At 50.0% G+C, this 22,646-nt stretch overlaps 1 protein-coding gene across 5 annotated transcripts in view; it reads left to right on the top strand.

Moving 5' to 3' along the window:
* Positions 1 to 22,646, top strand: part of LOC135056801 (early activation antigen CD69-like) — a 207,968-nt gene that overhangs the window by 3,132 nt on the left and 182,190 nt on the right. For 2 of the 5 annotated variants that reach the window (XM_063962405.1, XM_063962404.1), the window contains exon 1: positions 11,387 to 11,579. The exons of 1 other annotated variant lie outside the window; for it this stretch is intronic. In XM_063962405.1, coding sequence (XP_063818475.1) covers positions 11,558 to 11,579 — 22 coding nt within the window. In that variant the 5' untranslated portion in view covers positions 11,387 to 11,557. Of the gene's footprint in view, positions 1 to 11,378; positions 11,580 to 22,646 lie in introns of those variants that run through there. 2 more of the 5 variants (XM_063962407.1, XM_063962403.1) reach the window with 2 other exon arrangements.

Here is a 22,646-nt window from a genome sequence, read left to right as displayed (position 1 = left end):
ATGCCGTGGTTTTTTTATACCGTGGTTTTTTTATACCACCTAACCGTGGCAGTCCGTCCATAATTGTATATATAGTATACTAGTATCCAATCCATCCATCTCCATTGTTTACCTGAGGTGCCTTTTAGTTCTGCCTATAAAATATGGAGAACAAAAAAGTTGAGGTTCCAAAATTAGGGAAAGATCAAGATCCACTTCCACCTCGTGCTGAAGCTGCTGCCACTAGTCATGGCCGAGACGATGAAATGCCAGCAACGTCGTCTGCCAAGGCCGATGCCCAATGTCATAGTACAGAGCATGTCAAATCCAAAACACCAAATATCAGAAAAAAAAAGACTCCAAAACCTAAAATAAAATTGTCGGAGGAGAAGCGTAAACTTGCCAATATGCCATTTACCACACGGAGTGGCAAGGAACGGCTGAGGCCCTGGCCTATGTTCATGGCTAGTGGTTCAGCTTCACATGAGGATGGAAGCACTCAGCCTCTCGCTAGAAAAATGAAACGACTCAAGCTGGCAAAAGCACAGCAAAGAACTGTGCGTTCTTCGAAATCCCAAATCCACAAGGAGAGTCCAATTGTGTCGGTTGCGATGCCTGACCTTCCCAACACTGGATGTGAAGAGCATGCGCCTTCCACCATTTGCACGCCCCCTGCAAGTGCTGGAAGGAGCACCCGCAGTCCAGTTCCTGATAGTGAGATTGAAGATGTCAGTGTTGAAGTCCACCAGGATGCGGAGGATATGGGTGTTGCTGGCGCTGGGGAGGAAATTGACCAGGAGGATTCTGATGGTGAGGTGGTTTGTTTAAGTCAGGCACCCGGGGAGACACCTGTTGTCCGTGGGAGGAATATGGCCGTTGACATGCCAGGAGAAAATACCAAAAAAATCAGCTCTTCGGTGTGGAGGTATTTCACCAGAAATGCGGACAACAGGTGTCAAGCCGTGTGCTCCCTTTGTCAAGCTGTAATAAGTAGGGGTAAGGACGTTAACCACCTCGGAACATCCTCCCTTATACGTCACCTGCAGCGCATTCATAATAAGTCAGTGACAAGTTCAAAAACTTTGGGTGACAGCGGAAGCAGTCCACTGACCAGTAAATCCCTTCCTCTTGTAACCAAGCTCACGCAAACCACCCCACCAACTCCCTCAGTGTCAATTTCCTCCTTCCCCAGGAATGCCAATAGTCCTGCAGGCCATGTCACTGGCAATTCTGACGAGTCCTCTCCTGCCTGGGATTCCTCCGATGCATCCTTGCGTGTAACGCCTACTGCTGCTGGCGCTGCTGTTGTTGCTGCTGGGAGTCGATGGTCATCCCAGAGGGGAAGTCGTAAGACCACTTTTACTACTTCCACCAAGCAATTGACTGTCCAACAGTCATTTGCGAGGAAGATTAAATATCACAGCAGTCATCCTACTGCAAAGCGGATAACTGAGGCCTTGACATCCTGGGTGGTGAGAAACGTGGTTCCGGTATCCATCATTACTGCAGAGCCAACTAGAGACTTGTTGGAGGTACTGTGTCCCCGGTACCAAATACCATCTAGGTTCCATTTCTCTAGGGTTGCGATACCGAAAATGTACACAGACCTCAGAAAAAGAGTCACCAGTGTCCTAAAAAATGCAGCTATACCCAATGTCCACTTAACCACGGACATGTGGACAAGTGGAGCAGGGCAGGGTCAGGACTATATGACTGTGACAGCCCACTGGGTAGATGTATGGACTCCCGCCGCAAGAACAGCAGCGGCGGCACCAGTAGCAGCATCTCGCAAACGCCAACTCGTTCCTAGGCAGGCTACGCTTTGTATCACCGGTTTCCAGAATACGCACACAGCTGAAAACCTCTTACGGCAACTGAGGAAGATCATCGCGGAATGGCTTACCCCAATTGGACTCTCCTGTGGATTTGTGGCATCGGACAACGCCAGCAATATTGTGCGTGCATTACATCTGGGCAAATTCCAGCACGTCCCATGTTTTGCACATACCTTGAATTTGGTGGTGCAGAATTTTTTAAAAAACGACAGGGGCGTGCAAGAGATGCTGGCGGTGGCCAGAAAAATTGCGGGACACTTTCGGCGTACAGGCAGCACGTACAGAAGACTGGAGCACCACCAAAAACGCCTGAACCTGCCCTGCCATCATCTGAAGCAGGAGGTGGTAACGAGGTGGAATTCAACCCTCTATATGCTTCAGAGGTTGGAGGAGCAGCAAAAGGCCATTCAAGCCTATACAACTGACCACGATATAGGAGGTGGAATGCACCTGTCTCAAGCGCAGTGGAGAATGATTTCAACGTTGTGCAAAGTTCTGATGCCCTTTGAACTTGCCACACGTGAAGTCAGTTCAGACACTGCCAGCCTGAGTCAGGTCATTCCCCTCATCAGGCTTTTGCAGAAGAAGCTGGAGACATTGAAGGAGGAGCTAAGACAGAGCGATTCCGCTAGGCATGTGGGACTTGTGGATGGAGCCCTTAATTCGCTTAACAAGGATTCACGGGTGGTCAATCTGTTGAAATCAGAGCACTACATTTTGGCCACCGTGCTCGATCCTAGATTTAAAACCTACCTTGGATCTCTCTTTCCGGCGCACACAAGTCTGCTGGGTTTAAAAGACCTGCTGGTGAGAAAATTGTCAAGTCAAGCGGAACGCGACCTGTCAACATCTCCTCCTTCACATTCTCCCGCAACTGGGGGTGCGAGGAAAAGGCTCAGAATTCCGAGCCCACCCGCTGGCGGTGATGCAGGGCAGTCTGGAGCGACTGCTGATGCTGACATCTGGTCCGGACTGAAGGACCTGACAACCATTACGGACATGTCGTCTACTGTCACTGCATATGATTCTATCACCATTGATAGAATGGTGGAGGATTATATGAGTGACCGCATCCAAGTAGGCACGTCACACAGTCCGTACTTATACTGGCAGGAAAAAGAGGCAATTTGGAGGCCCTTGCACAAACTGGCTTTATTCTACCTAAGTTGCCCTCCCACAAGTGTGTACTCCGAAAGAGTGTTTAGTGCCGCCGCTCACCTTGTCAGCAATCGGCGTACGAGGTTACATCCAGAAAATGTGGAGAAGATGATGTTCATTAAAATGAATTATAATCAATTCCTCCGCGGAGACATTGACCAGCAGCAATTGCCTCCACAAAGTACACAGGGAGCTGACATGGTGGATTCCAGTGGGGACGAATTGATAATCTGTGAGGAGGGGGATGTACACGGTGATATATCGGAGGATGATGATGAGGTGGACATCTTGCCTCTGTAGAGCCAGTTTGTGCAAGGAGAGATTAATTGCTTCTTTCTGGGTGGGGGTCCAAACCAACCCGTCATTTCAGTCACAGTCGTGTGGCAGACCCTGTCACTGAAATGATGGGTTGGTTAAAGTGTGCATGTCCTGTTTTGTTTATAGTTACAACATAAGGGTGGGTGGGAAGGGCCCAAGGACAATTCCATCTTGCACCTCTTTTTTCTTTTATTTTTCTTTGCGTCATGTGCTGTTTGGGGAGGGTTTTTTGGAAGGGACATCCTGCGTGACACTGCAGTGCCACTCCTAGATGGGCCCGGTGTTTGTGTCGGCCACTAGGGTCGCTTATCTTTCTCACACAGTCAGCTACCTCATTGCGCCTCTTTTTTTCTTTGCGTCATGTGCTGTTTGGGGAGGGTTTTTTGGAAGGGACATCCTGCGTGACACTGCAGTGCCACTCCTAGATGGGCCCGGTGTTTGTGTCGGCCACTAGGGTCGCTTATCTTTCTCACACACACAGTCAGCTACCTCATTGTGCCTCTTTTTTTCTTTGCGTCATGTGCTGTTTGGGGAGGGTTTTTTGGAAGGGACATCCTGCGTGACACTGCAGTGCCACTCCTAGATGGGCACGGTGTTTGTGTCGGCCACTAGGGTCGCTTATCTTTCTCACACACACAGTCAGCTACCTCATTGTGCCTCTTTTTTTCTTTGCGTCATGTGCTGTTTGGGGAGGGTTTTTTGGAAGGGACATCCTGCGTGACACTGCAGTGCCACTCCTAGATGGGCCCGGTGTTTGTGTCGGCCACTAGGGTCGCTTATCTTTCTCACACACACAGTCAGCTACCTCATTGTGCCTCTTTTTTTCTTTGCGTCATGTGCTGTTTGGGGAGGGTTTTTTGGAAGGGACATCCTGCGTGACACTGCAGTGCCACTCCTAGATGGGCCCGGTGTTTGTGTCGGCCACTAGGGTCGCTTATCTTTCTCACACACACAGTCAGCTACCTCATTGTGCCTCTTTTTTTCTTTGCGTCATGTGCTGTTTGGGGAGGGTTTTTTGGAAGGGACATCCTGCGTGACACTGCAGTGCCACTCCTAGATGGGCCCGGTGTTTGTGTCGGCCACTAGGGTCGCTTATCTTTCTCACACAGTCAGCTACCTCATTGCGCCTCTTTTTTTCTTTGCGTCATGTGCTGTTTGGGGAGGGTTTTTTGGAAGGGACATCCTGCGTGACACTGCAGTGCCACTCCTAGATGGGCCCGGTGTTTGTGTCGGCCACTAGGGTCGCTTATCTTTCTCACACACACAGTCAGCTACCTCATTGTGCCTCTTTTTTTCTTTGCGTCATGTGCTGTTTGGGGAGGGTTTTTTGGAAGGGACATCCTGCGTGACACTGCAGTGCCACTCCTAGATGGGCCCGGTGTTTGTGTCGGCCACTAGGGTCGCTTATCTTTCTCACACAGTCAGCTACCTCATTGCGCCTCTTTTTTTCTTTGCGTCATGTGCTGTTTGGGGAGGGTTTTTTGGAAGGGACATCCTGCGTGACACTGCAGTGCCACTCCTAGATGGGCCCGGTGTTTGTGTCGGCCACTAGGGTCGCTTATCTTTCTCACACACACAGTCAGCTACCTCATTGTGCCTCTTTTTTTCTTTGCGTCATGTGCTGTTTGGGGAGGGTTTTTTGGAAGGGACATCCTGCGTGACACTGCAGTGCCACTCCTAGATGGGCCCGGTGTTTGTGTCGGCCACTAGGGTCGCTTATCTTTCTCACACACACAGTCAGCTACCTCATTGTGCCTCTTTTTTTCTTTGCGTCATGTGCTGTTTGGGGAGGGTTTTTTGGAAGGGACATCCTGCGTGACACTGCAGTGCCACTCCTAGATGGGCCCGGTGTTTGTGTCGGCCACTAGGGTCGCTTATCTTTCTCACACAGTCAGCTACCTCATTGCGCCTCTTTTTTTCTTTGCGTCATGTGCTGTTTGGGGAGGGTTTTTTGGAAGGGACATCCTGCGTGACACTGCAGTGCCACTCCTAGATGGGCCCGGTGTTTGTGTCGGCCACTAGGGTCGCTTATCTTTCTCACACACACAGTCAGCTACCTCATTGTGCCTCTTTTTTTCTTTGCGTCATGTGCTGTTTGGGGAGGGTTTTTTGGAAGGGACATCCTGCGTGACACTGCAGTGCCACTCCTAGATGGGCCCGGTGTTTGTGTCGGCCACTAGGGTCGCTTATCTTTCTCACACAGTCAGCTACCTCATTGCGCCTCTTTTTTTCTTTGCGTCATGTGCTGTTTGGGGAGGGTTTTTTGGAAGGGACATCCTGCGTGACACTGCAGTGCCACTCCTAGATGGGCACGGTGTTTGTGTCGGCCACTAGGGTCGCTTATCTTTCTCACACACACAGTCAGCTACCTCATTGTGCCTCTTTTTTTCTTTGCGTCATGTGCTGTTTGGGGAGGGTTTTTTGGAAGGGACATCCTGCGTGACACTGCAGTGCCACTCCTAGATGGGCACGGTGTTTGTGTCGGCCACTAGGGTCGCTTATCTTACTCACACAGCGACCTCGGTGCAAATTTTAGGACTAAAAATAATATTGTGAGGTGTGAGGTGTTCAGAATAGGCTGAAAATGAGTGGAAATTATGTTTTTTGAGGTTAATAATACTTTGGGATTAAAATTACCCCCAAATTCTATGATTTAAGCTGTTTTTTAGTGTTTTTTGAAAAAAACACCCGAATCCAAAACACACCCGAATCCGACAAAAAAAACCCGGTGAGGTTTTGCCAAAACGCGGTCGAACCCAAAACACGGCCGCGGAACCGAACCCAAAACCAAAACACAAAACCCGAAAAATTTCCGGCGCTCATCACTAGTGTATGTACTGTATCTATGCTATGTGTGTTTATGTAGGTATGGTGTGTGTGTGTGTGTGTGTGTGTATGCATGCTGATTGTGTGTGTGTATGTACTGTATGCATGCTGTGTGTGTTTATGTAGGTGTGTGTGTTTGTAGGTGTGTAGTGTGTGTGTGTATGCATGCTGATTGTGTGTGTGTGTGTGTGTGTGTATGTATTGTATGCATGCTATGAGTGTTTATGTAGGTATGGTGTTTGTGTGTTTGTAGGTGTGTAGTGTGTATGTGTATGTACTGTATGCATGCTATGTGTGTTTATGTGTGTTTATGTAGGTATAGTGTGTGTGTATGTATGCAGTGGCGTCACAAGGGGGGTGCGCGGGGTGCGGCCTGCTCCCGGGTGTCACCCGCCGAGGGGTGACCCCAAAATGCCGGCTCCTGCAGAGTGACAGAAGCCGAGTGCTGCACTGTTATATTATGTGCAGCACTCGGCTCCTGTCACTGTGTAGGAGCCAGCACTGCAGGGACAGCGCCCCTGGGATTCAGCCCTCACCTCCCACACACCCCCAATGAGAGAAAAAAATGGGTGTCGGGATGCAAAGCCCCTCCCACAAAGCCCCGCCCCTTTGCGTGCCTGCAATGGTCTAAAAATGGGTTCTGCCGTGAAGCCCCGCCCATCTATTTAAGCCCTGCCCATTCCCGTGAAGCCCCGCTCCCTTTATCCTCGCTGCCGCATCGGGTGTCACAGAGGTGAGTGACGCCTCTGTATGTATGTACTGTATGTGTGTGGATGTTTTGTGTAGATGTATGCTTTGTGGATGTAGGTATACTGTGTGTGTATGTTAACAGTTTTCTTCTTGTAGTACTATAGGGTTTAGGATTAGTTGACTTGATATACTTCATTTTGTGACAGGCAGATTATACAATCCTGCACTGTTGTAACCATCAGCTTGCTTATCCCTAGACGCAAGCAGATCATGCCCCCACATAATACTATCACCACCTACTGTGTGACAGGTTTGCGGTGACCCTGTGCCTCGCAGACTAGCCACAACGTCCAATTCTCTGAGTCTAGCTGAGCACTACAGTGTGATATCATATTGTTTATACAGTGTATACATACGCTAATTTTCTGTTGAATAATATGTGCTATATGTTGTTACTGCCTCTAACAGCTGTCTTCTTATACTTTTATCTATCATATATATATATATATATATATATATATATATACGCACACACATGTAAGGTACATCCCCTTCCTATATACACTATTTTTAGTGCCCCCCTTGTCTGATGTACCCCGGGCCCCCTGAAGCCTTAATCCGGCCCTGGGTGTCCCCTCACTTTGGCCAAAATGTTCAATGGGGTTCTGGATATTTGCTAGCGCTGTAACAGTGACACGGGCTCTCCATTGCATATTTGGTGGTACTGTTGCTCTCTCCGCCCTTTCTGGAATAGGGTTATCTCCATTTCTAGGTTGAATCTGGGTTCGGAGGTTTCCTCTGAACCCATATTTTGGCTTCCTAATGTTTTTTACAGCTTCTTGACAACTTATAAGAAATCCCTCTTAAAGTTCTTTACTAGCGCTGCCAAAGCAGTCATCCCAGTGTGCTGTAGGTCTGCTATCCCTACTATGAATGAGTGGTTTATTAGACTTGACATGTATATGTCTTTGGAATTAAGAGTGACGCCGGAGAGGTTTCATATATTTGCTGCTACATGGTATCCATGGCTTGACTTTAAGGGGCCTATTTATCACCATACGCATCAAGGATGCGGATGACAGGTGATAAAATTGCCCAAACTCGCACTGTGATAATTGATTACATCGCAGGGATGTATCAATTATCGCGTGCAGGGACAGAGCTTGCGGTCAAGCTCCGTCCCTGCGATGAGATGATACTCCACAGCATCATCGCGGTATTTTTCTGAAAAAATACCCCAATGTCCTTCTGCACATGAGTCACCCCCGCCGACATCACCGCTACCGCCCAGTTGACCCGCCGTCGCGACTACCCCTGCACACAGCGCGCCCCCCCCCCCCCCAAGAAGATCAATATACTCACCTGTCCAGGGAGACGGTCCGCGCTGCTTTTGTTGGGCTGCCCGGCGCCGGATCCTGTGCGCTGCAGTGACCCCCGGTGCTGTAAAGTGCGCTTTGCAGCATCACTTTGCTGCACCGGGGGCACATTGCAGCACATGGGGGACCCGGCGCCCGGCAGCGGACACCGGCTCTCTGGACAGGTGAGTATTTTTTTTTTGTTTTTTATTACTTTTTACACTGTGATCAGCTTGTGGGTCTATCGGACACACACAGCTGATCACTCTGCCGGGTCCCCGCTCAGTTTTCACTGTTAGGGGCAGGGAAAGCTGGGCAAATGCCACATTATTGCAGTGCTGCACTGTGAACACGCCAGCCTGAGCTGGTGAGATTATCACAGGGCACACTGCGGTATTTTTTCAAATTTTTTTTTTAGTAAATTTGGCCACATCACATTTCCCATTATAAGTATGAGGAATGCGATGTGGGATACTAAAAAATACCTGAAAAAAGGGGTTGGAGCAGTTTTTCATGAAAACTGCTCCTAATGCCCTTTAATACATTCAGGTGATACTAAGATAATGGCCCTCATTCCGAGTTGATCGGTCGCAAGGCGAATTTAGCAGAGTTACACACGCTAAGCCGCCGCCTACTGGGAGTGTATCTTAGCATCTTAAAATTGCGACCGAAGTATTCGCAATATTGCGATCACAAACTACTTAGCAGTTTCAGAGTAGCTCCACACTTACTCGGCATCTGCGATCAGTTCAGTGCTTGTCGTTCCTGGTTTGACGTCATAAACACACCCAGCGTTCGCCCAACCACTCCCCCGTTTCTCCGGCCACTCCTGCGTTTTTTCCGGAAACGGTAGCGTTTCCATCCACACGCCCCTAAAACGCCGTGTTTCCGCCCAGTAACACCCATTTCCTGTCAATCACACTACGATCGCCGGAGCGAAGAAAAAGCCGTGAGTAAAAATCCTATCTTCTTAGCAAAATTACTTGGAGCAGTCGCAGTGCGAACATTGCGCATGCGTACTAAGCGGATTTTCACTGCGATGCGATGAAAAAGAACGAGTGAACGACTCGGAATGAGGGCCAATGTGAAAAGGGGGTGAAAACAGAAAACTCCCCTTTTCACATTATTTTAGTAAAAATAAGGTTAATAAATAGACCGTTAAATCCTCCCCAACGTACTCATTGCATATGGCCTAGGTCTGTATTCTGAACTACAACATACAAAGTTGATATCACTAATACCCCTTACACACAGCCATAAATTTCCCGGGTTAAAACACATGAACGCGCATCAACCCGGGAAATTTCTTGGTGTGAAAGGCTACAGGGACAAAAACCCGGGATTTCTGTCCCCGCATTTCAACCCTGCAATCGACCAGTGTTGGTCCCGGGATGATCCCTGGACAGTGTGAATGGTGCAGGGACATGTCCCACCTTCCCGGGTTGCCTATACTGATGCTGATTGGATATTCAGGGCACTTCCTGGTCTTGTGGTTTTTCTGAGACGCCCATTCTCAGAAAATGCAGGGCCATCCCGGGTTCAGTATGAAAGGTGCCGACCCGGGATGTCCCGGTAAAAAATACTGGTATGAAAGGTGCCAACCCGGGAATGTCCCTGCATGAGCCCGTGGCAGAATTCCCGGGTTTTTCCCCTGCATTTCTGGTGTGAAAGGGGTAATAGACGACTGTTGCATTGAGGAGGTTTGTCCACTTAAATCTTTGCACGGCATTTAGGGACGCCACCTAAGCCCCCAACCTTCTTCTTACCTTCTTTTATCTTCCCTTTTCCTCTCTTTTCTTCTCTTCTTTATCTTCATTCTTCTCTTACCTTGCTTTTTTTTAATGTACGTTTGCATTTACTGTTGTACACCAATGTTTCTATGGCATGTCATATGAGGTACTTGAGATAACTTAAGGCCCATACACATTAGACGATGTCGCTCTTTGAGCAACGTCGTCTAGTGTTTCCCCTCCGGTGGACGGCGACTGTACACACTGAGCGATATGAACGCTCATATCGCTCAGTGACATCACGCCTCCGCCAGCCCTGCATGCAGCTCCTGGACGACAGCCAAGATAGAGCATGCATGCACTTCCGACAACGACGATCATTGCCGACCCGCGGGGCCGCACATCGGTCGCCGCTGGCGGCATACACACTTGCCGATAAAATGAGCGACGTCGCTCGGGGAGGGGGAAATGAGCGATGTCGTTCATTTTATCGGCAAGTGTGTATGGACCTTTACTCTGCTGAGATTAAATTGGTTTGCTTTGTGTATACTCTGCTCTCTGTATGATGAGCACAAGTAATGTTTTGTATTGACATACAGTATCCTGCTTGCCTGGCTTGTTTTGTATTTGTATGTTAAATAGACATTTATTGTAAAAAAATAAATAAAAGTGGGTCATGGGGGTAATTCCAAGTTGATCGCAGCAGGAAATTTTTTAGCAGTTGGGCAAAACCATGGAGGTCATTCCGAGTTGATCGCTCGCAAGGCGAATTTAGCAGAGTTGCTCACGCTAAGCCGCCGCCGACTGGGAGTGTATCTTAGCATCTTAAAATTGCGAACGATGTATTCGCAATATTGCGATTACAAACTTCTTAGCAGTTTCTGAGTAGCTTCACACTTACTCGGCATCTGCGATCAGTTCAGTGCTTGTCGTTCCTGGTTTGACGTCACAAACACACCCAGCGTTCGCCCAGACACTCCCCCGTTTCTCCGGCCACTCCTGCGCTTTTTCCGGAAACGGTAGCGTTTTTATCCACACGCCCATAAAACGCTGTGTTTCCGCCCAATGTGCAGTGCACGGGAGGCAGATATAACATGTGCAGAGAGAGTTAGATTTGGGTGGGGTGTGTTCAATCTGCAATCTAAATTGCAATGTAAAAATAAAGCAGCCAGTATTTACCCTGCACAGAAATAAAATAACCCACCCAAATCTAACTCTTTCTGCACATGTTATATCTGCTTCCCCTGCAGTGCATATGGTTTTGCCCAATTGCTAACAAATTTCCTGCTGCGATCAATTTGGAATTACCCCCCATATGCAAGAGATCACCCTCTGTTGAGTGTCAAATTTGTAGCCCAAGACTAGTTAACCCTTGCAAAACTCAGTGTTCTGAATAATAAGCTGGAGCTTGAATAAGAAGCTAACTTCAGTCACGTCTGCTGCAATAGTGACATTCAGTTTCTTTTTAGCTGCAGTATATTATTAGAGTTCCAGGAAAACGAAACTTAACAGAAGAGAAAACAAGCTCTACTAACTCACACCCCCTGGGCGGTTTCTGTTATGAAACAAATACCAGATCCTTCGTCAAACGTTGTAGCTCTGCACAACACACCAGTTTGACACCACAGAAGCTGTATCATGAGTTGCAGAACCTGAAAAGAAAAATATGGTGAAACCTTTGATCACAGGTCAGTATTTCAAAATACAAGTCTCCACTGCTGTCTCTCTTACATTGTTATCATGTATTGTTACATTGAGGAGCTGGATAGTCCGATTAGTACATTTGCTGCTGTGAAGCAGTGCCGTAACTAGGCATTTTAGAGCTGCATGTAAGAAACGGCATTGGCAGTGCTCACCAAAGGCGCACAAAAATATATATAGGGGCGTGGCTTCATGGGGAAGGGGCGTGGCCACAAAATAATACCAATTCATACTACGGTGCACAGTAGTCTCCATTATTCAAATTACGCTGGACAGTAGCGCTACTACACCAATTAGAGCCCCCTTTTTACACATTACGACAGACAGCGTCCCCCTTTTTACACATTACAGCAGGCAGCGTCCCCCTTTTACACATTACGGCAGATAGTCACCCTTTTTACACATTACAGCAGGCAGCGTCCCCCTTTTACACATTAAGGCAGACAGTCACCCTTTTTACACATTACACCAGGCAGCGTCCCCCTTTTACACATTATGGCAGACAGCCGCCCTTTTTACACATTACGGCAGGCAGCATCCCCTTTTTACACATTACGGCAGACAGCGTCCCCTTATTACACATTACGGCAGACAGCGTCCCCCTTTTTACACATTACGGCAGACAGTCCCCCTTTTTACACATTACGGGAGACAGCGTCCCCCTTTTTACACATTACGGCAGACAGCGTACCCATATTACACATTACGGCAGGCAGCGTCCCTCTTTTTACACATTACGGCAGACAGCGTCCCCTTATTACACATTACGGCAGACGGCGTCCCCCTTTTTACACATTACAGCAGACAGCATCCCCCTTTTTACACATTACGGCAGACAGCGTCCCTCTTTTTACACATTACGGCAGACAGCATCCCCTTTTTACACATTACGGCAGACAGTCCCCCTTTTTACACATTACGGCAGACAGCATCCCCTTTTTACACATTATGGCAGACAGCGCCCCCCTTTTTACACATTACGGCAGACATCGCCCCCCTTTTTACACATTACGGCAGACAGCGTCCCACTTTTTACACATTACGGCAGACAGTGTCCCCCTTTTTACACATTACGGCAGACAGCGTCCCACTTTTTGCACATTACGGCAGACAACGCCCCCCTTTTTACACATTACGGCAGACAGCGTCCCCCTTTTTACACATTACGGCAGGCAGCGTCCCCTTATTCCACATTACGACAGACAGCGTCCCCCTTTTTATACATTATGGCAGCCAGCGTCCCCCATTCTACACATTACGGCAGACAGTGTCACCCTTTTTACACATTACAGCAGACAGCGTCCCCCTTTCTACACATTATGGCAGACAGCATCCCCCTTTTTACACATTACGGCAGCCAGCGTTCCCCTTTTTACACATTACGGCAGACAGCATCCCCCTTTTTACACATTACGGCAGCCAGCGTCCCCCCTTTTACACATTACGGCAGACAGCATCCCCCTTTTTAAACATTACGTCAGCCAGTCCCCCTTTTTACACATTGTGGCAGACAGAAGAGAGAGAGAGAGAGAGAGAGAGATACCATCTCTCTGGCAGTCAGGCTCCTCGTGCAGGCAGATCCATTCCCGGGCAGCTGAGAAGGAGGAGGAGGGAGGGGGACTGGAGCCGCAGCAGCGCTATGTAATTGGTAGAGGCGCTGCTGCAGCAGCCCCCTCTCCTTCCGCATTGGCTGCCCGCCACTGTGAATGCTGGGATGCGGGAGCCACAGCAGCGTCGGGCAGCCAATACAGAAGGAGAGGGGACTGCTACAGTGGCGCCTCTACCAATTACATAGCGCTGCTGTGGCTCCAGAGGTCACAGTGTCAGCGATAGTGTAAGTGCTGTGTGTGTGTGTGTGTGTGGGGGGGGGGGTTGTTGTGCAATAGTGTCCGACATATGTGTAAGGGACAGTGTGTCATTATGTGTATAAGTGCACAATTAATGTGCGGGATATGTAAAAGGGACATTATGTGTGTCATTATGTGTATAAGAGCATTAATAATGTGTGGCATATGTGTAAGGGGCATTACTGTGTGGTATTATGCGTATAACTGCATTACTAGTGTGTGGCATTATGTGTATAAGGTGCTCTACTGTGTGGCATAATGTATAGAAAGGGCACTACTGTGTGGTCTAATGTGAATAAAGAGCAATATGGAATAGTGTAATGTGAATAAGGGGAACTACTGTGAGGAGTAACTTATATAACGTAAAGTGGTACCACTGTGGGATGTAACGTGAATTAGGGACACTATTGTGTGATATGTGAATAACGTTGCAGTACTGTGTGGTGTAATTTGAATTGGGTGTATTATTGTGTGGCCATGCCCCGTGCCAGCAAAAACACACCCTTTTTTGGCCTGTGAGCCAAATGTGCGCACTGTTCCTATTTAAAATATAGGGGGCAGGAACACCAAAATGAGGACTTCTATGGGTGAGGGGTGATGGTGCTGGGAAAGGGGTGCAGGGCCAGAGGCGGAACTGGCAGCGGTGCTAGGGAGCACCAGCCAAAATCTTGCCTAGGGCATCATATTGGTTAGGGCCAGCTCTGGCTAGGGCTAACTATCCCCCCAGTGCCTAACCCTAAACCCCCTACCCAGGCCCTAACCCTAACCCATGCTTGCTTAGCCTCCCGAAAGTTGCGGTTGACTCCCGATTTCTGGGGTAGTCCCCAGCAGCACCTGAAGAGTAGGCGACTCTCCCGCATCCTGCCCGCTTCCTAGTGAAGCGGGCAGGATAGTGTAATAAGCACTGGTGATCGCGGGTTCGCGGTAATGGGGTGGGACAAAATGACTGGCATTGTGTCATTAGCTCTGCCCCTTGCTGCAGACCCATAAAACGCGGCTGTTTCCCTGTGTTGGGGGTGGGATTTTTGGCTCCCCCACCCCCCACCCCACCCCCTTCATCGTGGACCCGCGATTCACAAGTTTTTCCCTGTGTTTTGGGGCTGGGCCTATTGACGAGATTGATCAGCTCTACCCCCCAAAGCGATGTCCTCCTCAGGCTTCTTCCGGAGAGGAGACTAAAAAAGTAAGTAAGTAAGTATACCCTAACCCCACCTTCAGGATGTCGTCTGTCGGTGATCTGGCGCCGGTTTCCTGAGTGGTGTCTGGATTCCGGCATCAGTCACATGCTGAATGCATCCCACAATAGCAAATTTGTGAGTTATAATATTATCAGTATAGAAAGAAAAGTCTTATCAGGAAGTGCTGCTAATTGGATATAAATTCTTTCACACAATTAAATATAACTTATCAGTACATTTTAATATACATCAGAATTATGGCCATACAATAAGTAATAGTATTCACAGACATTATTAAAACAGTAAAATGATTTCAATAAAATATATGCACAAATCTGGCTTATTAGTTTTCACCCACTGTACAGTATGTGTATAGCTATGTATGTATATAGGGGGTAATTCCAAGTTGATCGCAGCAGGATTTTTGATAGCAATTGGGCAAAACCATGTGCACTGCAGGTGTGGCAGATATAACATTTGCAGAAAGAGTTAGATTTGGGTGGGTTATTTTATTTATGTGCAGGGTAAATAATGGCTGCTTTATTTTTACACTGCAATTTAGATTGCAGATTGAACACACCCCACCCAAATCTAACTCTCTCTGCACATGTTATATCGGTCTCCCCTGCAGTGCATATGGTTTTGCCCAACTGCTAAAAAATGTCCTGCTGCGATCAACTTGGAATTACCCCCATAGCTCACACAATTAATCACCACAATAATATCACAACAATAAAATTAAATTATATGTTGCTCCACACAGGGCCGGTTCGAGCCCTTTTTGTTGTCCGGGCAGTACATAGGGGCGTGGCTTCATACAGGGGGCGTGGTCAGTTACGCCCCCTGTACAGTAGTAGTGCCGCTGAAATGCTGAGCGGTGCACAATGACGTCATTGCGCACCGCACAGCAAAGGTCCTCTCCACGAAGGGAAACTAGACGCGTAGCGTCTAGTTCCCTTCACAGGGGGACACAGCCGGGGGACACAGCGGGCAGCGTAGGGCACAGCAGTAGCGGATCTTGCCATGGTGCGGCACCCTCCGGAAGGCGGCGCCCCGGGCAAAAGTCCTGCTTGCCCATGGCAAGATCCGCTACTGGCTCCACATGTAAAATACTGCACTCTATAGCAGATATTTATATAGCACACCCTCTTCTATACCTTCCATCGCAGTTTGTAACAAAATCACATCATATCCCTTTTGTACAAATTGATCTTTCATTACATCAGCTTGTTGTTTGTAAACCGTTCCTTCTGTACAATTTCGCTTCAAACGCCGGAATTGGCTGCCCGGCACACCCTTCAACCAACTTGGATGATGGTTACTATCTTTTCTTATATAAGAATTACTGTCAGTTGGTTTATTATAATTCTGGGTACATATAGTCAGATCTTTGATATATATCGTTAAATCTAAAAAATTAATAATAATAATTGAAAGATCAATTTGTACAAAAGGGATATGATGTGATTTTGTTACAAACTGCGATGGAAGGTATAGAAGAGATAAATAGAGAAGATCTGTTACAATCTAGAAAGAAAGAGAAGGGGGAGGATTTCTCCTTATCCTTTGTTACTAAGTATAATTCAGAGTATAAAGATATTGAAAAAATATTACAGAAACACTGGAGAATTTTAATGAGTGATGAAATTTTAAGACCAATACTCCCAGTCAAACCAAAAGTGATATATAAGAGAGCCCCTAATTTAAAAAATTACCTAGTGAAGAGTGCAATAGCCCCTGCACCCACAATGATTACAAGAACTAAATCTAAAGGTTTCTTTAGATGTGGGATGTGTGGAGCTTGTAAAAGTATTAAAGGAACAGAGGGGAGTAAAATTGATACTTTTAAATCAACTGTAACTAATAAAAGTTATACAATATATCAATTCATGACATGTGATACAAACAACGTAGTTTATTTAATCCAATGTGTCTGTACCAAACAGTATGTAGGAAGAACAAGTAGAGCTTTTAAAATAAGAATGAGAGAGCTTATGAACAACATAAAAAAGGGATTTGACAAGCACTGCTTATCAGCAGACTGTAAGGAGAAACATAATTGTTCTTTGAATAGTATAATCAACTTTAAAGCGATAGAACACGTAAAGGGCAGCTGGAGAAAAGATGACGTTGCCGCATCTCTGGCACGAGCAGAGATGCAGTGGATTTATGAATTGAAAACGTTACAACCAAATGGTTTAAATGGGGAGTTTGAGATGAAGTGGTTCCTCTGAGAAAGTACCTCCTCCACCATTGTATTTTTAGTATAATATAAGGGGTTAACAGATATACCATAGTTTAAAACATCAATCAATACGTAGTACAAATATCTAGGTTAGAGAAAAAGCTATAGGTAAAGAGACGTTCTTTGTATAATGGAGTATGTACGAAATATGAAACCATTCAGGATATAAGATGTTAAATAGAAATGGATTTGTGTATTTGTAAGAAGATCATGGGGGTTTTTCTTAGTTTATGTAATACACACTGAAAACCCATTATAGAGGTAATGTGTCTTTAAAATGCTCAGGAATATGTATAAATGCCCTGAATCTGTATGTATTCATATGGAATTAGACCACCGGATTTCCAGGATATTGCATAAAAAGTGACCGGACCGGAATCATTCATGCCTTGACGAAGACCCGGTTGGAGGGTAGAAACGCGTCGGCGGATAATGAATGATTTCGGTCACTAATTTATGAGGAGAGAAGCCGGGAGCAGGAGCCGCAGTGACACAACCGGAGCATAGCGGTTAATAACAGCAAACGTAAGGACAGAGCCCAGCAAGGACGTGAGGTTATCCCGTGATTGCGAAGAATTTCTGGCAGCTAAAACCAGATACAGGGAGAATACCTGCACGGTAAAAACTGCTGATGTCCTGGAGGTCCGGAGAGATCTAGAAAGTTTGTTTAACCGAACTGAAACTGCTTATCACTGCCTGCATACCGGAAAGTCGTTTTTAGATGTTTTTTAATAGTGGATTTTAAATAAACTGTTTCTTTTTTTCTGGAGATTTTGGATGGTATTTGTGGATTCACAATATAAAGTGTTTAGTCTAGAAACGTTTTTTATTGGAATCTTTTTTGGAGGACGGTGTACACTTGCAATATACCGTGTCTGGAATTTGCATATGAAATAGAAAGGATTTGACCAGAGATAACGTTATTTCCTTTCCCAATCTGGTATATGGAAAATTGAAAGATGTTATAAGGTGGAGCTGATTGTAACGGCGCTGTGAAAATCCAAAAGTTTTTTGTGTGTGGACTATATGTTTTTCACTGATTAGCTGATCAGTTTCTTTTGGAAAGCACAGCTGGGATCGTTACTAAGCGCTTAGGAAAAAGATCTTTTACTTTGGAGTATAGTTTCCCTGACAGTATGTCCGCCCGCCCTCAGCGTTCTGCCCGGCTTCCGGCTCGATACCGCGGTTCGGGCGGTCGAGCTGGGCCGGGTGATGAGGTGGGTGGCCTGGGGGACGGGGATCCGTCCCCCGGGGCCTCCACGAACGCGGGCGTAACGCGGCGGGCCTGGTCGGCCTCGCCGCTGGGGGCCGGGCCGGCCGTGCCGGCCAGGCGCGGGCGGAGTGGGGGACCGGAGGTACTGGCAGGCCGCCCGGAGGCTGACGGGCATCAGCCCTCGCCTCCGGGAGCGGCAGAGTCCGGGGCGGTGTCGGGCGCCCGTGGGCGCGTGCATGCGCGCCGTGGAGGGCGCTCGGGTGGTGGTCCAGGATTGGCCCCGATATCTCCCCCCTTGCAGCGGCCGAGTGACAGTGCCGGGCAGGGGGAGAGGGCTCGACGGGGGTCGGGTAGTCGCCGCGCGGGGCCTGTCCTGGAGCCTCGCGCGGCGGCTTTGTTGGTGACACCGGCCGGGGGATCAATGGCGGGAGGACGTGGGACGCGCGCACGAGGTGCGCGCACGCCCACACTCGCCTCGGGCGGCGCCAGCCACGCACGTGTGTGCGCGCAGCGGCGCAGCCAGCACCTCTGGCCTTGCAAGTAACTCCCCGGCTGCCGGATTCCGGCAGGGGGAGGGGGAGGAGCAGGGGGGTGCAGCGTTTGTCTCCTGGGGACAACGCTGAGCGGCAAAATCAGCAGAGGAGCGGACAGGCAGAGGCGGTCACGGCAGCAATCGGTCGGGGGACGCGCGCACAGTATGCGCGCGAGCCCACCGCGGACCGCGCAGGGCGCGTGGGAACCCGCGCAGCCGCGCCGCGGGTTTCCCTGTCTCCCCATACCACTTCACCGGAGCCGGGATACAGCAGCTTTCGGGGGAGGAGGGGGGACAGGGAATGGATTAGCGGCCGCAGGGCCGCGTTTCGCGCCGCTTCTCATTGCAGCGGGTCCTCCCCAGGATCAGGGAATATTTCTGATCCGCTCGGGGAGGAGGCGTTTTCGGAAGGGGAGAGTGAGTGGTCCGGCAGGGGGGGCCCCGCCTTCCCGCCGAGGCGGACGGCGTTGGGTCCCCGGGTCACGTTTGACCGGCGGCGGGCGCGGGATCGTGCCCAAGCGTGGGCCGGGGATTCTTCGGGGGCCGTTGCCGAGCGTCGCGGCGGACAGGTTCCTCCCGGGGCGCTGGCGTCGGCCCTTGCCACAGTGGTGGAAGCGTTGGGGCCGTTGGCCGCAGTAGCCTCCCCGAGGGCGGCGGGGAATTCCGGCCAGCCTACGGGGACAGGTGGGTCTGGCAGGCGGAGGGCCTCAGCGGCGCAGCGGATGGCACGGGCCTGCCGGGAGCTGGGGGCGGCCACGGCGGAGCTGGAGCTAGGTCCGGAGCAGGACGGGCAAGGGCGAGCAGCCGCAGCGCCCCACACGCGGGGGGCCCGGTGTGTGCCGCAAGCGCGGGCTGGGTCCTCCTCTGCTTTGTCGTTTACAGGGGACCACGAGGAAGTAGGGATGGCAGACTCCGTGGAGGACGATGTATGGGCTGAAGTGGATGAGGAAGCCAGGTCGGAGCGGTCGACGTCATCGGGTGAGTTGGTACAGTCGGTTTCTCCCACGAGCTCGAGTTCGCGCAGCTCTTCGTCTTCCTCCTCTTCATCTTCTCTGTCGTCGCAGGCGTCCGAAGTAAGTAGCACTACTAGGGCGAAGAAGAGGGCGGCGAAATTTGCCAGGCGGGCAGCAATGCAGCAGAAGAGGCGTAAGCGGCGCAAGCGGATCAGCGAGGAAGCTCGTAGGGCCAAAAAGCGCCGCGATTTGCCAGGGGTCGTTCGCTGCGACTACACCGCAGTAATGCGGGGGCTGCGGGACAGCTGCCGCAAGAAGATCCGGAGGGGTGACTTCGTGGACGTGTTCGTGTTAACAAGGGCCATCAAGAAGGATTACAAGGCGGCGGCCGCAAAGAAGGGCATGGGAGCCGAGGCCTTCCGGTCCTTCGATAATTGGCTGGCAGGTTTTTGGGTGTTTGCGGCGTGCTATTTGGAGGATAGGCCGGAAGAGCACATGAATGTCATCCGGTATCTGCATCTCGTACACGACATGCAGCGCACATCCTCGGGCTCGGAGTGGCGTCGGTATGATCAGGAGTTTCGGGAGAAGCAGGACGGGTTGCGGGTCATGGACTTCGGATTCAAGGATGTGGAAGTCTGGCTTAAAGTAACCCGGTCCTCGCAGCAGCAGGAGGAACCCCGGAAACAGGGGGCGGATGGGCGACGGACAGGGCCATCAGCCCAGGGGTCCGGCGCGGACGGCGGATTTGCCAAGGCAGGTGGATCGGCCGAGCGGGCAGGAGGGCGTTCCGCCACGAGAGGAAAGTGTTTCGCTTTTAACAGCGGAACATGTTCCTTTGGCAAGCAGTGTCGTTTTCGTCACTTCTGCTTGCAGTGTGGTGGATCCCACCCAGCCTCCTCTTGTTTCAAAGGCGGTAGACAGGGAGCGCGGGGTAAGCAAACGTACCCCAAGCAAGCCGCGAGCGGGTCCGCTACGCAGAGCTCCAACACCAATTAAGTTGGGGACTATGGGCTGGTGGTTGGAATTGTATCCGAATAGAGAGGATGCAAAATTTTTGTTTGACTGTTTTAAGTTTGGTTTTCGCTTGCCTGTTGCGAGTGAGGTGTCCGTGCAGGCACAAAGGAACCTCCAATCTGCCAGAGCCTTGCCGGGAGTGCTGCGGGAGAAAGTGGATAAGGAGGTCAGGTTGGGCAGGATGGAGGGACCGTTTATGTCTCCCCCGGTGGATGATCTGGTCATCTCTCCGGTCGGGGTGGTTCCTAAGAAGACTCCAGGCGCTTTCCGGCTTATCCAGCATCTTTCTTACCCGTTGGGAGCGTCGGTCAATGACGCAATACCGCCGGCTCATTGCTCGGTGGTGTATCAGTCATTCGACGAGGCGCTAGAGATGGTCCGCAGCTACGGGACCGGGGCCCTTACGGCTAAGATTGATGTTGAATCAGCTTTTAGGTTATTGCCGTTGCATCCGGACTCATTCCGTTTTATGGGCTTCCGGATTGGAGCGGAGTATTTCATCGACAAATGTTTGCCGATGGGATGTTCCGTTTCATGCTAATTTTTCGAGCGCTTTAGCACGTTTCTTCATTGGTGCGTGGAGTCTTCGTCAGGGGGTCACGGGGTTGCACATTACCTCGATGACTTTCTGTGTGCGGGTCCGGCTGAGGCTACGCGGTGCGGGGACTTGCTTTTTAGCATCCGAGCTCTATTTTACCACTTCGGGGTACCCGTGGCCGTGGAAAAAACAGAGGGGTCGGCCTCATGCTTGTCATTTTTGGGGATTGAAATTGACACGGTGGCGGGAGAGTGTCGGCTGCCCCGGGACAAGGTTTCGAAGCTCCGCGACTCCATTTGCCGGTTCGAAGGGTCGCGTAAAGTCACGCTGCGGCAGGCGCAGTCCTTGCTGGGCATGTTGAACTTTGCTTGTCGGGTAATACCGATGGGCAGGGTTTTCTGCCGGAAGCTGGAAAGGGCGACGGCGGGGTGTGCCAGGCCACATCACTTTGTGCGTTTGTCCTCCGAAATAAAAAGGGATTTGGCCATATGGGCCTCGTTCCTGGAGGAGTTCAACGGGGTGTGCATATGGCAAGCGCCAGCGGTGGACAGCGAGCGGTTGCAGCTGTTCACCGACACAGCGGGTGCCTCTGCATTCGGTTGTTTTCTGGAGGGATCTTGGTGCGCGGCATCCTGGACGGCAAAATGGCATAGCGAAGGTCTAACAAAAGATCTGGTGCTTCTGGAGCTTTTTCCCATTATGGTAGCGTTGGAGGTCTGGGGCGATCGGCTGGCTAATCGCAGCATAATGTTTAGATGCGATAATCTGGGCGTGGTTCATGCGATTAATAACCAGAGGGCAAAGTCGTTGGTGGTTCTGCGGGTGCTAGGGCAATTGCTTTTGACATGCTTGCGTAGGAACCTGTGGTTCCGCGCGCAGCATGTGCCCGGTTTGGAGAATGGGATTGCCGACGCTTTGTCGTGAGGACAGTGGGAGAGGTTTTGGTTGTTGGCGCCCGAGGCCGACGACTAAGGTTTTCATTGTCCCGGTTATGTTTGGCAGGTGATCGGGCCGGACTGGAGGGTCTAGCGTTGCGGTCAGTCGCGCCAGCCACGCTCAAGGCTTACGGACAAGCTTGGAGCGAATGGGAGGAGTTCGTCCAAGGTCGTCAGCAGAAAGGTAAGAGCAGGCATCGGCTGATGCTTTCTTTTATTTGGCAGCTATATGTTTCCGGTAGGTCCCGTGCGGTGGTATCCCGGTACTTGGCTGGAGTCTCGTTTTTCTGCAAGCTGCGGGGCGTCCCCGATGTGACAAAAAGCGAGGTTCTGCGGAAGGCAATGAAAGGGTGGGCGCGAGTAGCGCCGACGCCTCCAGATGGGAGGCGGCCCATCGATACGGCTTTGTTGCCGGCCGTCATCGCGGCGGTGGGACGAGTCGCGTCGTCCAGGTATGAGACGCTTTTGTTCAGTTTGGCGTTCTCAATGGCTTACCACGGGGCCTTTAGGGTATCGGAGTTGGTAGCGCCTTCCAAGAGAGCAGATTCGCGCATGCTGGTCGGAGACGTGGTAGTGGGTGAGAGGTCCTTGCTTTG

This window comes from Pseudophryne corroboree, chromosome 3 (genome assembly GCF_028390025.1).
Source record: "Pseudophryne corroboree isolate aPseCor3 chromosome 3, aPseCor3.hap2, whole genome shotgun sequence".
Lineage (NCBI taxonomy): Eukaryota > Metazoa > Chordata > Amphibia > Anura > Myobatrachidae > Pseudophryne > Pseudophryne corroboree.
This window is presented reverse-complemented; position numbering and strand designations above follow the sequence as displayed.